Raw genomic sequence first — 14,935 nt, 5'->3', positions numbered from 1 at the left:
GCTGGGAAGTGCTGTACACTGCCAGGATTAACCCAACACTGAAGTCTGGGATGGGCCTTAGGGGCAAACACTCTCTTATTTTTTCTTACGTTGGGATTTGTCTACTGCCAGTCAGCTGAGACACCTACTGCATATCAGCTTTTGGTTTTTCACTGCCTGAACAACATTACATTTTCCTTCACTTCATCTCCTTTTCACTACTTTTTTATTTTCTTAGTTTCCATTTTCTTTGACTGATTATTTTTCTCCTGGCTGTGGAAAAAAGAGCCCTGCTGATGTTGATTTAAATAATGTCGAAACCAATGGGACTCCTATGGCTGCCTTTGATCTTCACCCCAGTTTGTGTCATGTTGAATTCTAACTTCCTCCTGTGGATAACTGCACTGGCTATAAGATTTACTCTCATTGATGGCCAAGCACAATACCCAGTTGTTACGACGAATTATGGCAAAATACGTGGTTTAAGAACACCATTGCCTAATGAGATCCTTGGTCCAGTGGAGCAGTACCTGGGTGTTCCTTATGCCTCTCCTCCGACTGGAGAAAGGCGATTTCAGCCCCCGGAGCCACCATCATCTTGGACAGGTGTCCGCAATGCTACACAGTTCGCCGCCGTCTGCCCGCAGTACCTGGATGAGAGGTCGCTGCTCAACGACATGCTGCCAGTCTGGTTTACAGCCAATCTGGATACTGTGGTGACATATGTTCAAGATCAAAATGAAGATTGTCTGTATTTGAATATCTATGTGCCCACAGAGGATGGTAAGTACTCTTAAGGACCACACTGCAGTGCACTCACCAGTTCTGCACATAAGTAGTAGCCACGTCTTTAAAGCATCTTGCTCGGTTCCTTCCACGTTTTATCTGTGGAAATAGATAATGCTTCTGAACTTGCATTATACAAAATACTTTGTAGATTGAATATGCTTGCAGGAATTTCTCATGTTGCAGTGTAACACCAAAAACCAGTTTCATTTGCCGGCAGTGGCCAGGGTGTGTAAGTCAGCCTTAGGTTTACATCAGAACTACAGCTAAGTAACATTCCCAAGAGAGGAAAGAGGAAATAAACATTTACAGGGCATACTCTAGTGGGCATGGTGGGTTTGGGGGGCTTCTCTGTTGTTGTTGGTTTTGTGGGGTGTTTAGCTGTGGTTTTATGGTTTTCTCTTTTTTTTCTCCTTCCCCCCCAACTTTTTTTTTTTTTTTCTTCTGAAGTGGATGGTTTGGACTTGGTGATCTTAGAGGTGTTTTCCAACTGTGATGATTCTGTGATTCTGTGACAAGTATTGTCTTTATTTTTCCATGCATCTGTGATGCAAATTCCACCATTTATTACTTTTAAAGGAGAATTTCCATAATTATTTTTTGTTTAGCTTTAGTATCTGTGAGTCTTCTGTTAACTGTGCTTAATTTTAATGGATGGTAGAAAATCGGTATCGTAGTTAAGTCTGCAGGTTTTTTAGGTCTTTTTTTGTATTAATCTTTTCAGTTCAACTTATTTTTCTTCATTCACTAAATTTCAAATTAAGTAAGCTTTATTTTATTATTCAGAGCTGAACAGGTGGCCTTAAACTTTCATCTGTTTTCAAGAATCCTTTCTCAAGAGGGCTACTTTAAACCACTTTTTCTAGACAAAAGAGGATGAACACAATTTGTAACACACAACTCTTCAAATGTTTCCATCATCTTAATCCTAAAAATGCCAGCATCACAGCATGCTAAATGTATCTTTTGTGATTCTGAATGGTGCTGATTTCTACAGACAAGAAGAACCTGTTTTCATCGGTCCTCAGATGGGTTCTGTATCACAAGGAAATAAAAAATGTATTGGCCATTATATTTAATATTCCACTAGAAGTTAGTTCTTTCAGCCATTTCGAATGCAGTTACCGATGCATAACATGAAAGATTTCCCCCAGATATACAGATCCCTTCACTTTAGCTGAGGGTTTGATTTGCATGACTAAGACATTGTTATTTCTCAGTAACCGTACTCTAAATATGCAAATTTTGTACTTTGATTATTATAATTGATTGGCTTCTTTACTCAGAATTTCCAAGCTCTTTGCCAGCAATAAACATGCCACCTTCTATTTCCTGTAAAAGTAAAAACTTGAAAGCTAAAAATAAAGGGGTAAGGTTTGGCAATACTGGGAGCTCTGCAATCATAAATACTACGAAGCTGCTTAAATGAAAAGTACTCTGGAAGATAAACTGTGTGTATGGCAGCTCTGTGTGCCCATGTACGTGTGTGTGTGTGTGAGTGAAGACAAGGGAGCAGATCTTTTCACTCAATTCTTCCCCTCTTCATGTCTCATTGCACTGCATCTCACTCTTTGGCTAATGTAGGTAATTCTTTCCCATATTTGTTTATGTTCTGGATCTTTTAATTGATCACAAGGGTAAGCTTGCCTTAAGAAGCATTTCAAGTTTTAATTTGTTCTCACTGGAGGAATATCAGCTCTACTGATTCAGTCTTATTTTTAAAATCTAGTGTTAATAAATGCGTATATTCCTCCAATGTAGTAATAAGACGTTTCCTCCATTAATTAAAGAAGATCAGAAGTTAGACAAGGAAAAATATATACAAATGTCTAGAAAAATAATATTTTATATCAAATGGATAATAATAAAATACTGTGTGCCAAATGACTAAAACCTATAAAACTCCTCATCTTGCCTGTAAAAGCTAATGGCATTTGTTAGATTAGAAATAGAAGGGGCTCATAAATTTAATTTTACCTGGTGTAGAACTTTTTGTCCACTTAATTCCACAAAACTCGTGTCTTACTATTCCTCCTGGTTTTAGAATATATATTTTTACACCAAATAGCATGTAAGTGGAATCTTTTATTTTCCTATATCCTCTTCAAAATACAAACCCATGCATAGAAGAGTATATAGCTGAATAATGAGAGATAAAGTTTGGTGTCAGTGATGACCTGAAGGCAAGATTGTTCCTCTACAGTATGACAAGCAGAATTAACATGTTCCAAGGCAAATGAGAAACTTAAAAATAAATGGAGTACATGATGTTTTAATTATATGCTGTATATCTTATCACTAGTTAAATATAGTTCCGTGTAGCTTTTTTGGTAAGAAAAATATTCAAACTTTGGCTCAATAAAGATGATTAAGGAGACCTGACCTAGAAATCAGATTTCCTAAGTTAGTGTCTCCAAATCACACTAGACATAAATAACCTTAAATTGTAGTCCACACAATCTGATTAAACACATTATGCTTCATTATATGAGTCTTAGTTGCTGAAAATAAGATACGTTGTCATGGAGGCAGGTAATGGAATTAGTTTTTGAAGCAAGAACTAAAGTGAGTGACTTTGAGTTAAATTCACAATTTTAATTCTTTCTCAATAACAGATTTGTTTTAAAAAGATTGTTCTGTGTCTGTAAGAAAAGGTGGATGGAATAATCCTAACCTAATTAATGTTCTGACTATGAAAATTAATCTGCATCATTTTATGCTATCTTTTTAAAAAAAAAAAACAAAACACCAAAACAACCTGAATTTAGTCAAAAGAATAAACAATGCCAATGCATTAACTGTCATCACATGTAGTGTTTTCTTCAAATCAGTTCTTGTGAATAATTAATCAAAATGCAGCTCAGGTTTGGTGGTTTGTTTTGTTTTGTTTGTTGATTAATTGTTTGCTTTCACTACATAGCCTGACCTGTTTCTTATTACTTGTGTGGTTTGGTCACTGGGAATCAAATTGTGATCACGTACTTTGAATAAAGAATTGAAGAATAAATGCACACATGCATTAATCTGATTTCAGAATTGTTTCACTGGAATTCTGCCAGTATTAGCTAATTGAAATAAAAGTAGAATGCAGTCCCTTTAACTGAGCAGATAAAGAACAGTTATTTATATGAAATTACACTGCTTCTCTCTGAAGAAGTACACTAAAAGAAAAGACATAAAATTCTATAGTTGGAGCAAGTAGGTAAAGAAATTAAACTGCCCTGATACATCGTTTATATCTGTACTAATCATAGCCTCTCTTTTGACCTATAACATTCTGGATTTCAAATGTCAAATAACAGCAGAAACCTGTCAGCATTTTCCATGTTGAAATGTTCTGGCAAACAGAAAGTATCATTGCTTTTAGGAGCTCTTTATTTTTTTTTAATTTTTATTTTATTTTTTTTATTTTAGGTTAACATAATATGTATGGTAGAAATCAAAACACATATCTAACAGAGTATTTCTGGAGTTGTGTCCGTGGGGGTATTTACTGGGCACTTGTACTGACACTTTCCTTACAGTAACACTTTTATTTCAGAGAATGTAGGGTAGCTGGAGAATTAAGATATTTGTTTTCCTTTGCGTTTTAGAAGAGAAAGAATTGCAAACACTGTAATCTATTGAGGTTGGGTTTTTTTGTTATTGGTTTGTTGGGGTTTTTTTGTTAGTTTGTTTGGGATTTTTTGGGTCATAATAAATAACAATGCAGTGATTTTTAAGATAAAAAGCACAAACAATGAAGATAAAATCTAGCAAACTACTTTTATTTTATATAATTGCATCCAAATTCCTTTCTAAACATTTGGCTTGGTCTTCAGAATAATCTTGTGTGGGCGTATGTTACCCTGTCTATTTTCCCAGTTACTATAACCTGTAATTTTCCACAAGAATACTTGAATGTCAGTTTTGAGGAGGTCATCTAGGGAAATGATACTGAGGACAGTCTGTTTATTATAACTTCAGTCTGAATATGGGTTTATCTACAGTGGAAATACTAGATTGAAGAGAACACAGGCTGTTAATCGGCTGTGCTTAATCCCTGGCCTTTATCATTTGAATCTGTGGATGCTGAAGATTGCTAACTCCTATCATAACTGGGGGAAAAAAGTAACAAAAAACAAAGCGAAAAGATCCTTAATTTGGATACTTTTAATTATAAACTTCAAAACTATTAATAGAAAGGCAAGATTTAAAACCAAACCAAACAAAAAAACAGCCAACAAAACCAACCAAAAAACCAACATGGACAAATCTTTTTTTGTTTGTTTGGTTAAAACCTGTTCTGTTCAGATCAAAATAGAAAATAAAAAACATTGCTTTTTGTTGTCACTATCAATAGTAAGCATATAGACTTATTTTGGTATATGGATAGGGGGGTACATTTTACACAAGTGGGTAGTTACTGAACCTCAATATAACTGTTAGGGATTAATGAAGTATTCAGCATCTTCAGAGATCTGCTCACTAAAGTGCTTTGTGAGCTTGTCTCCTTTATGGCACAATTAATACAGCTTAAGTGTCAACAAAAGGTCCTGCTTGTTAAGTCTGAAGGTCATTATTTTTTCAGTAGATTAGAGAAACTGAGAATATGGTCTTGGAATAGTGATATATATCAACTCTGGGCTACCAGGAAGAAGAATGTCTTGGGCAAGAGCATAGAGATCAACAGTTTTCCTTCTCTGGACAGTGTAGTGATGTGAAGGAAAAGATCCCTGCATCTTTAGATTCTATTTGTCTAAGAAATAAATAAATTAACAACTTGAACAAAGCTGATGAGATGTGCCTTTGGTGATTTCTGTAGCTTGCATACTGTGCCAGTTACACATATTAGTCAAATGGCAGCAGTATTTAACCGTGTGTCTTTCTCCTTGATATCACTGTTGAATTGCAGTTTCTAATTAACTTGGAAAAATACTTTTTCTCAAAACTATACTGATAAAAATATAATTGATTAAAAAGATATATTTTTTTTCCTTTTTTGGGGGGGAGGGAGGGGAAAGAAAAGATAGTAGAAAGATGAGTTGCATCTTATTTGATGGCATAGAATTAAAAAAAAAGGAAGCTATTTAATGACTTCTTTATTAATATGGGAAATAAGGATCCGTATGTAAAAATAGTAACACAGTGTACCAGATAAATGCGATATTATACAATATTTTTTTGTTAAAGTATTAGGAGGTGATAATAGTAATCGTAACTTTTATTTTTTTAAATAAACCTGAATTTCTGTACAGTAGATTCTCCTAAACTGTATGTACTCTCAAGTTTCAGGAGATCCATACCTCAGATTTATCAGGTAATCTCAAAATTACAATTCTATTACTTCTTCACTATGTATGCAAATATAAGTAGCTACTTAAGAAATCCAATCCAGGATGTATCTGTATAGCTTCAAGAAATTAAGAATCACGGATCTCTGGTTTACATGTCTGTAGTTTTAATTCTTCCTAAAAATTATTATGTGGGTTTTTTTAAAGTACATTATAATTTGTGTAATTGACATAGTAACATAAAGTTTTGCTTCAGTATTCTGAAGTATTTAAAAATCAAATTAATTAAATATATGTAAAAAAACCCAACACATTTTAAATATGTTTAAAACATATTTAGGAGTGTTTTTTAAGAGGTGAGAGTTTTTTCTTAGTTTCAAGATTATCACAGTTTTTGTCAATGACAGGTTTATTTTTAACTTCCATCTTTGCAGCAAATTATTTGTCTTATTGGAAAAATACAATTTGTTATTAAAATTCTCCTATTTTTTAAATCATTTCAGTTTAAACTGTACAAAAACTGTGCACAATATGAAATATTTTGTAAAATGCTTGTATTGTTTTCCAAAGTGAGACGGAATAGCAGTAGATAACAATTACAACTCAAAATTATATTGTTGAAATTGCTGCATATAATCCCAGTTGAACCTTAATTTTTAGTGTCGGAGGGGAAATTGCTTTCCGTTGTGAAAGATAAACTCCCCATTGTTCAGAGTGCCTCAAGCCAGTTCTTTCACTGTTAGGGTCCAATATATCCACTCCTAATCCAGAAATACTGCAGCATCTGTGAGAAGGAAGGCAGCATATGTCTGACTATCCTCTGCCTAGCAGGATAAAGCTGTGGGTAATCCAAGCCCTTATTTAATATTCTTGCTTTTAACAGTCTCACATACTTTCTGACACTAAAGAACAGGACTCTAATCCATATGAAATAAAGTTCTTAAATCCTCAGAGCTAAATTCAGATTAGTTGCTGATTTCAAAATGCTGTCCTTCCCTCTAGGAGTTGCCCATTCCACAGGCACTTTACAGGATTGCACCCAAATGGCCTTTTCAGGAATTGATGCACAGTGAAGCCCAGGGTGAAGAATCAGCATTCAGTATGGCATTGTGTAATCTGAACAGGATTTTTGGCACAGTTTCCTAGAGTGTCATCATTGCCTCATATTGAAAACCCTGCTATAATGGGGGGAATGTTCTTTAAAACACGATGAATTAATGTTTCTTCCACAAAGACAAATTCATGTTATCATCCTTTTAGTTGGAGAGCAGTGCCTTTGGAGATGTAGAGGCTGTACCATTTGGATCAGTGACGCAAAAGAAGCAGTCTAGTCATGTGGGTCATGAGACAGATCTGACAAGCAATTTTATTTAATTCTGCCTATTGATACCCACTTGTCTCTTAAGGGTGTTTTTGGGGTGGGTTTGAGCTTTTTAGTTTGCTTTTTGCTTGGTTTGTGATTTGGTTTTTGTGCTTTTTTTTGTTTTCATGTAGATTTTCTCTCTAACTGCAAAACGTTGTAGGCTGATGCTTTTCAGTTATTCTTCTTGCTTTCTGACAGAGCACAAATCAAAGTGACACCTACTAACACTGAGGCATGCTGTTCTAGGGCAGTGCAGTGGGTCCTTGGGCAGTGGAAGAGTGTGGATTATGCTCTGATTTCAGTATTGTGATATCTATACCATTTGTGTTTCCTCTTTGTTTTCCAATAAAGGCTTTGCGATCTCATTGATCTTCCAGTATTTTTTTGCATAGGTCAGGAGGTTTTGAAAGCTACTTGTATCTTTTAGCTCAAATTTGGTTCAGTTTCCATACTTAGCACATTAATTGCAGCTTCAGACAAAACCTTCACTTGCTGAGTAGCTCAGATAACTCACAAGGCTCATAAATCAGTCTGCATCAGTGGGAATACCTAAAGGAACTGTCCCCATCAATGTTGTAGCATAGATAGTGTGAACTAGGCAAATTTGCAATTCTCTTCTAGAAATGTTTATACATTTACAAAATAAACTAACTCAAATTTGACATAAAGCACATGATCATTTACGTGTCCTAATTCCTGACAAAATTGTTGACACGAAGACGAAAAATTTCTCCTGAACATAATAGCTTTTCCACAGCACTTTGGTTTGTCATCCTTTTTAAAGTAAAATAGTATCTCCAGTCTTTACATCAGTGCATCTTGCTTACGATTCTCGATAAAGTTCTCGGAATGGCACACAATGAATTGCATATACTCAGATTTTGTGGTAGTATTCGTTGAATACATTGGTTGTTGTCCAAATAGAAAACAAAGAAAAAAAGAAAATGTTAAATAGAGCATATTTTGTTTGTTCTTGTGATATCATCATCTGAGGGGATACAGTTGAAGTTATATTCTTAGAGTTTAGGGCTTTTTTAATCTGGACATTGCTTCTGGTTCCCAAAGAGAGAAACAATAAGCAATAGTTATTATAAAACTGTGAAAATGAACTAACACTTAGAGCTGTCTGGTGCTGGTGTGTTAAAAATTCATTACAGAAAGGAAAATTTGTCTTTTACAGTTGTTGCTTTAGGCAAACATACACTGAAGAGCAAATTTACTTGCAATGCTAAGCCAAATTCCTACACTATATATAGGGAATTTTAGCCACAAATAGAATTTCTGATGCCTTGTTCCAGAATGCTCATTATTGCTGGGTTAGTGTTAAATGGATTTTTAATAGACAGGGTGTGACATGTTTAATCTAATGGAGGGAAATTACTTTGTGCTGATTCAAATGACTATCCAATTAATCACTGGTAATGTTTACAAGCCATCATGGCTGGAAATCATGGATACATTGTCTGATTTAGTAAATATGCAGTAAGGCAAATAAAAACCTAATCCAAATATATACATTTCATCCTCTTAGAAATAAATTAGAATTAAATTATCTTTTATGTGGTACTTTTGCTGTAGCTGGAAATTTTCAAATAATAATTCTGCATTTGTAATACTGCCCCACTCGTTAAGCTTTCACTTCCACTTCATGCTTTATTCAGCCAGCAGAGGGAGCACAAGTTAGCAGCAAACTAATTTTTTTATTTTTTTTAATTTTTTTTAATCTTTCGACATCATTGAGAGGGTTGCAAATTATTCTCGTGAATATAGTAGTAAAACATGCAAAGAGGTGCTGGTTTATGCCCTTTAAACAGATGGGAAGATTACTATCCACCTTTTCCAAGCTGAAAATAAGTAACATTGTGATTGTTGGTTCTCTTTTTGTGGATTGAGGAATTTATCTGTGGAAAAAATCCTATCAAAGCAGAACATGCACTCACACCAACAAACTTACATGAAACTAATTTATTATTATAAAACAATAGATAAGAAGCATACTGGAATGAACAAGTTTGTAAATGAATAGCAAGTAATAATACTTGCTTTGAAATTCTTACAAGGCATTTGATGGCAGAATTTATTCCAAAGTAGACAATTTGAATTTTTTTTATTTTTAATTTTTTTGGCAATGAAAGCCTTTGATTCTCAATTTTCTATATTACATTGTAGTTATACAACTGGATCATGCATCCTCTTACTTCTCTGAGAGAAAAATGTTAAGCATGCTGAAGTCTCATCCTCGTGACAGTACAGAGTTTTTCAGGTTTTTGTTATCATCACGTTGGAATTAACAGTATAACTAACATGAACTATATGAATTCATCCAAAGTGCCAAATTATGCAGGTTTTTGAATGCTTCCCTTCCAAAACACCTTTCTTCCAGGCATAGTGTATCTGATTCAAAAGAACAGGTATGTTTATGGTCCTGCTGATTTGATATGCTCTTATCATCAGGACTCTTCTACCTAGAGTAGATACTGTGCTGCCTTCAGGGAACAGGTGCTATAGGCTGAGTTGCCACTGATATCTGTGGTGTGGCTTGGGAGTTGGATCAAATCAGATGTGTACTGTGATGCTGTGTAAAACCATCTGTATGAAATAATTGCTATGCTTTGTCACCCACCATTACCACAAAGTCTATTTAAGTCAAGGAAAATGACACAAATTTTGTACAAAAGAGTGCAGCTTAGTATGACAGTCTCTCAGTTGAAATATTTTAATGAAAACAGATTGAGGAAAGAACTGAACAAAAATAAGTGCAGTAAACTGAACGTCTTTAAAAAAAAAAGGAAAAAGTTTCTGAAAATCCCAATGGATTATGTAATCTTTATTTTCATTATCAAGGATTTATCTCTAATGCCTTCAATCATATCCCTTTAACCATAGTAGATGTTTTTAATAGGTAATTTTTTATTCTTAACTGCAGCTATTTTTAAAATAAACCGCTGAAGGATGTTGAAGCCATATTTCATTCTCTTTACTCAGTTTCACAGTTCCTTGCAACCACTTAGTTACTGAGTTTTGCCACCATCTTTTTGCTCATGCATAACTGAATACCTTTGCTCACAAGTGAATACCATAAAATAGATGTAGCCTTGGTTTTCATTTCTGTAAAAGAAGGTGTTATCTACATATTCTTCATGAACTCTTTTTTATTTTAAAACAAACAAACAAAACCCAAATAACAACAACAAAAGTTGCACACAAGAAAAAGCAAAACATCAGCTCAGGCTCTTAAATAATTTTTGGAATGGAGACAGCTGGTGGTAGCACAGAAAATTAGTTATGCAGTGAGTGTGAAAGGATCAGATGAAGAGAGAAAGCCTGTTTCTCTTTCATGTCTTAGTCCTTTTGTGCTGGACTTCTTCAGTGGGCCACTCAGCTGTGCCTGGAAAGTTGGGCTGTAAGGAAGTACAAGAGGATCCAAATGTACCCTACAGTGGTACATTAGGGTTTTCTTTTTAGTTGTTGCTGGTTGTTGTTTTAATTTTTAGCTAAACTGTTGCTTGCCTTTTGGTTTTCACAACAAAATGCTTGTCCCACCCCCCATTGTATAAATATTCCCAGCAAGTATTATTGCAACACTCAAGGGTGGGGATAATGTTCAGATATTGAAAGGGTCAGTTCTCTAAATGCTTACACTGGCCCATAAAAATGCCTGAGTATCTAGGAAACCAGTGAAAGATCTCCATCATATAACACCTGTTTTGCTTTAGTCCAACCAGTCATTTTCAACTTTTGGCACCTTAAAAATGTAGCCTGTTATGCTTAAGATAACTTTCTATTACTCTTAAATAAATGAATAAGGTAATACATAATGATAAGTTTAGAAGGTACTAGCATGTATCAGGTTTTAAAAACTTAATGTAATTAATAGTTTATGCCATTTGTGAATGTTGCTTCTGGATGTGTTATTTCTTAATAATGTATGAGACTTCTACACACAGGCTAATTTGCCATGCTTCTTTTGCATATCTAATATAGTAAATCAGAATGGCTTAGTGTTGGGATTATTAACTGAATTATTTCAAAATCCATATAAATAGCTTTTGAATTTGCTTCACTGTATTATTTTTTGGTGTTGTGATGATAAGGTAGTCACCATTAGTTCCTAAAACCACATGACGAAGCAGTTATTTCTGTATTGTAAGTGGAGCTAGTTTAAAGCATGTTTTTCTTCATGAGGTACTTACCACAAGTAACATTGTTTTGTTTTGTGACTTATCTTTTTCTTATGTAAGCATTAGTTGGAACAACAAACAGTAGTTTACTTTCCAATTTCTGCATTTCTTGTACCAATTTATTACAGAATTTTTGTTTAATACAGAAATGTGAAGCAAAATTGCTTGGGTTATTTGTTACTTTCTTTTAATCTATCAGAAGAGTTGTATTGCTGAGGTACATTGGGACTGAGGTGATTTGAGGGCATTTCTAACAGAGGGAGATGCGAGAGACTATCTGCTGCCTTTGTGCCTTGATTGTCCATTTAGGAAATGAGGATCATACTGATTTTTTCTGATTATGGTTAGAAACAGCTACAAGGACATGCCTCTGGGTGATAAGGGGCTCAAATTACTTCTTACATAGTTACAAACTAAAAGACTCCATTCTAACTTTTATTTGTGTGCACATTTTTTCTGGGCTCTGTCTTATTCTACTCAGTGACCAATGTGCTGTAAGCACTTTGCATATCATTGCATTTTATTGTAACCTCTATTGTAGAGGGTCCAAAGAGCAATAGATTTGGAAGCCACTGTACCATAATGATTTTAGAGAATTCAGTGAAGAGGTTTAAAACTAGGGCACCTAAAAAGATAATCTGGCTCATTTACTGATAGAAGGGTGAAGCCTTGCAATAAATGTTTACATTTAATTCTTTACTCTCAGTTTTCACAGAGTCAGAAATTACACAGCAGATATTTTTTTCCAAGAGATAGAAGACATACAGGAAATAAGACTTATGTCAGAAGAGGATCCTAAGGCATTCAAATACTGAAAGATGGCAAAAGAATTGTGTTTGGATAGGGCATATAACCTGCCAGTATAACATATTTAAACTCAGAAGGGATCTGATAAATTACTGATGAAAGAAAAAAAGCTGTTACTAATAAGTGATGCAAGTTACTAGGTTCCTCTCATAAAGCTTACCAAAAGCATGAAGTCAGAAATGGATTTTGAGAGAAAGTGTGCTGTTTGGAGATGCAACATAATGTCTTGGAATGTTTCTGTGAGTCCTTTAATTTTCTTGATTATCTCTCAACTAATAAAGAAATTACTCCTGAGTGCAATAGAAAGTGTTTGCTCTGGCTGTGTGTGCCAGCTGGCTATGTCCTAGTTTGGCATAACCCTTGTAGATCATTCTGGAGTTAATACTTTGCATGACCTATAATCACCAACCTGAGACTGGACCTAATGGGTTATGTACTTGTGTGCTGGGTCCAGCCCTTTCAGACCACAAGATTCATTATTTGTGCATGGAACATGTTTATTGCCTTCTTCAGTGAGCTAAGACTGTGCAGACCTAAGACCCCAAATCATGCTGACTGTTTTAACTTTCTTACCACTGTTAAGCAGCCCTTGCAGGAAACAACAAACTACTTTTCTTCAGAGCCTTATTTTTTGAAAACATCATATTTTTGCATGCAGCATAGTCACTTTGTGTAGAACTGGAAAATGTTTTTACATAACCCAAGAGGTGGTTATTACTAGAAAATAGAATCTTTTCTTGGTTCTCATTTCCTTAATACAGCATTTCGTTGTGTATTCCCTAGCTTGCTTTCTCTGATCAGTAAGCTGTAACCTTGTTTGTAACCTTGATTTGATTTTGAAGTCTAAATGATTCCATGGTGGACGTGTTCCCTCTCTACTGGCAGGTTCATTACTCTCTTTCCCACAAATAAGAATGATTGAAAGGAGTTCAGACACAATTGGGCTATTGCAGTATGAGATAGCTATATGAGCTGACTATGTGTACATTCTCAGCCTATTATAAATGCCCTCACCTTTAACCTAGCTGTAAAAATCATTAATGAAGGATGCTTAAAGTAATGCATTTTATCTTATGTTTATTGTGACTTTATCAGTTTATCTGATGTGTTGTCGTGATTCACGCTTGTCAGCTCTAGTAATCAGGATGACACATAAATATGTAATTGGTAATTTTATCCTAGTCATACCTGAAGGTAATTTGAACTTCAGATGAAACAACAGAATAGCAAGAGCTAGCACCCTTGTATGTTCATCAACATAAAACAAGGATGTTTTCTCCCACCTCCACATGACATATTGATTAATTAAAAAGGATTTCTGTTTTCTTATCAATAATACAAATTTGGTCATTTGGAAATCACAGGAAGATTGTTCCTGTGATTGGCTATGTTTTTTTGTGGAAAGCTTGAGACCAGAATTGATTGTTATGACATAGTTTTAAGAGCTTTATGTATTGCTTTCCAAAAACATATTGGCTTGACTATATCCCAGAAATGAGCAATGAAAAAGCACTAACATGTTTGCCTATTAATTGCTTTCAAAATTACTTTCGTATTTGATTTATATTTTCTGCAGAGTTACTTGTATATGCTGATAATATGCATTACACTTCACGACTCCCCACTGCACCTCAGGGTAGCTTAGATAAGCACTCAGGTAAGAGAGCTAAGGACTAACTGCACCTTTTTGCTGAAAGTTTACACTTCATATGTAAAGTCATTGAAGAAATGAGTAAAGAAAAATAAAGAGTTCTGTTATTCTATTTATTCTTCCCATAAAGGAGTATCTGATAGCAGCCAAGTCACAAAGTGTGCCTAAGTTAAATACTTAGGCTTAGCAATGGAGGGAGCTGAGTACCTTTGGGGAGCAATCTAAAGCACTAGCCTAGCAAAGTGGGGAGCTGCTAACAGTTAGCAAATGACCATGACAATACATTTCTCTAGTTTGGACCTCATAGAGATGGACTGACTTGCTCGTTAAGGTTGCTGAAGGAGGAAGCAGCAGCCAAAAGAGTCAATTATTTTTACAGTCACTGGAAAGCCTGGCCTGAATTCCTAGTAGACCAAAGAGTATCACTCATGCTCGCTGATGGGACTGGGCCACGGCAAAGAAGACCTAAGCTGGTAAAGAAAGCCTACATTTCTCCAGAAATAACAGTGCAGTTACCAAAGGATAAATGGTTTAAAAAGGTTGTGATGGGATACATACATTTCATTCTGACCTTTCCTACCTTTTTTTTACTTTTTTTTTTTTTACATTTTTTTTTCCTAAATAGTACAACATCTTCATTATAGTTTAGCTATGCTCTCTTTAATATATCTGTATTCTGCTTTGTCTGCAGATATTTTTCTATATAATCCCATAGGTTTTTATTTTCCTTTTTGGACTTTAATTCACAGCTCTGAATAGGCAAATTTGGTAGTTCTTTTTTTCATCTTTTAGTGTAGGCCAAAACCAGTGCTTTGCTTAGTCAGAAGTGTGTTTGTGTTTTCTAAAAACATCCTAACCTATACTATGACTCTGTTGAGATGTCTTCTCAGGGTTT

The 14,935-nt window shown here is 34.9% G+C and overlaps 1 protein-coding gene across 6 annotated transcripts in view; it reads left to right on the top strand.

Moving 5' to 3' along the window:
- Window positions 1-290: 290 nt before the first annotated feature.
- Window positions 291-14,935, top strand: part of NLGN4X (neuroligin 4, X-linked) — a 123,576-nt gene continuing 108,931 nt past the window's right edge. For 4 of the 6 annotated variants that reach the window (XM_010004637.1, XM_010004640.1, XM_010004638.1 and 1 more), the window contains exon 1: window positions 291-762. In XM_010004637.1, coding sequence (XP_010002939.1) covers window positions 291-762 — 472 coding nt within the window. The remainder of the gene's footprint in view (window positions 763-14,935) is intronic. The other 2 variants (XM_010004642.1, XM_010004641.1) reach the window with 2 other exon arrangements.

This window comes from Chaetura pelagica, unplaced genomic scaffold, assembly GCF_000747805.2.
Source record: "Chaetura pelagica isolate M959 unplaced genomic scaffold, ChaPel_1.0 scaffold178, whole genome shotgun sequence".
Lineage (NCBI taxonomy): Eukaryota > Metazoa > Chordata > Aves > Apodiformes > Apodidae > Chaetura > Chaetura pelagica.
The sequence above is the reverse complement of the archived record's forward strand: the minus strand, read 5'-3'. Positions and strand labels throughout refer to the sequence as shown.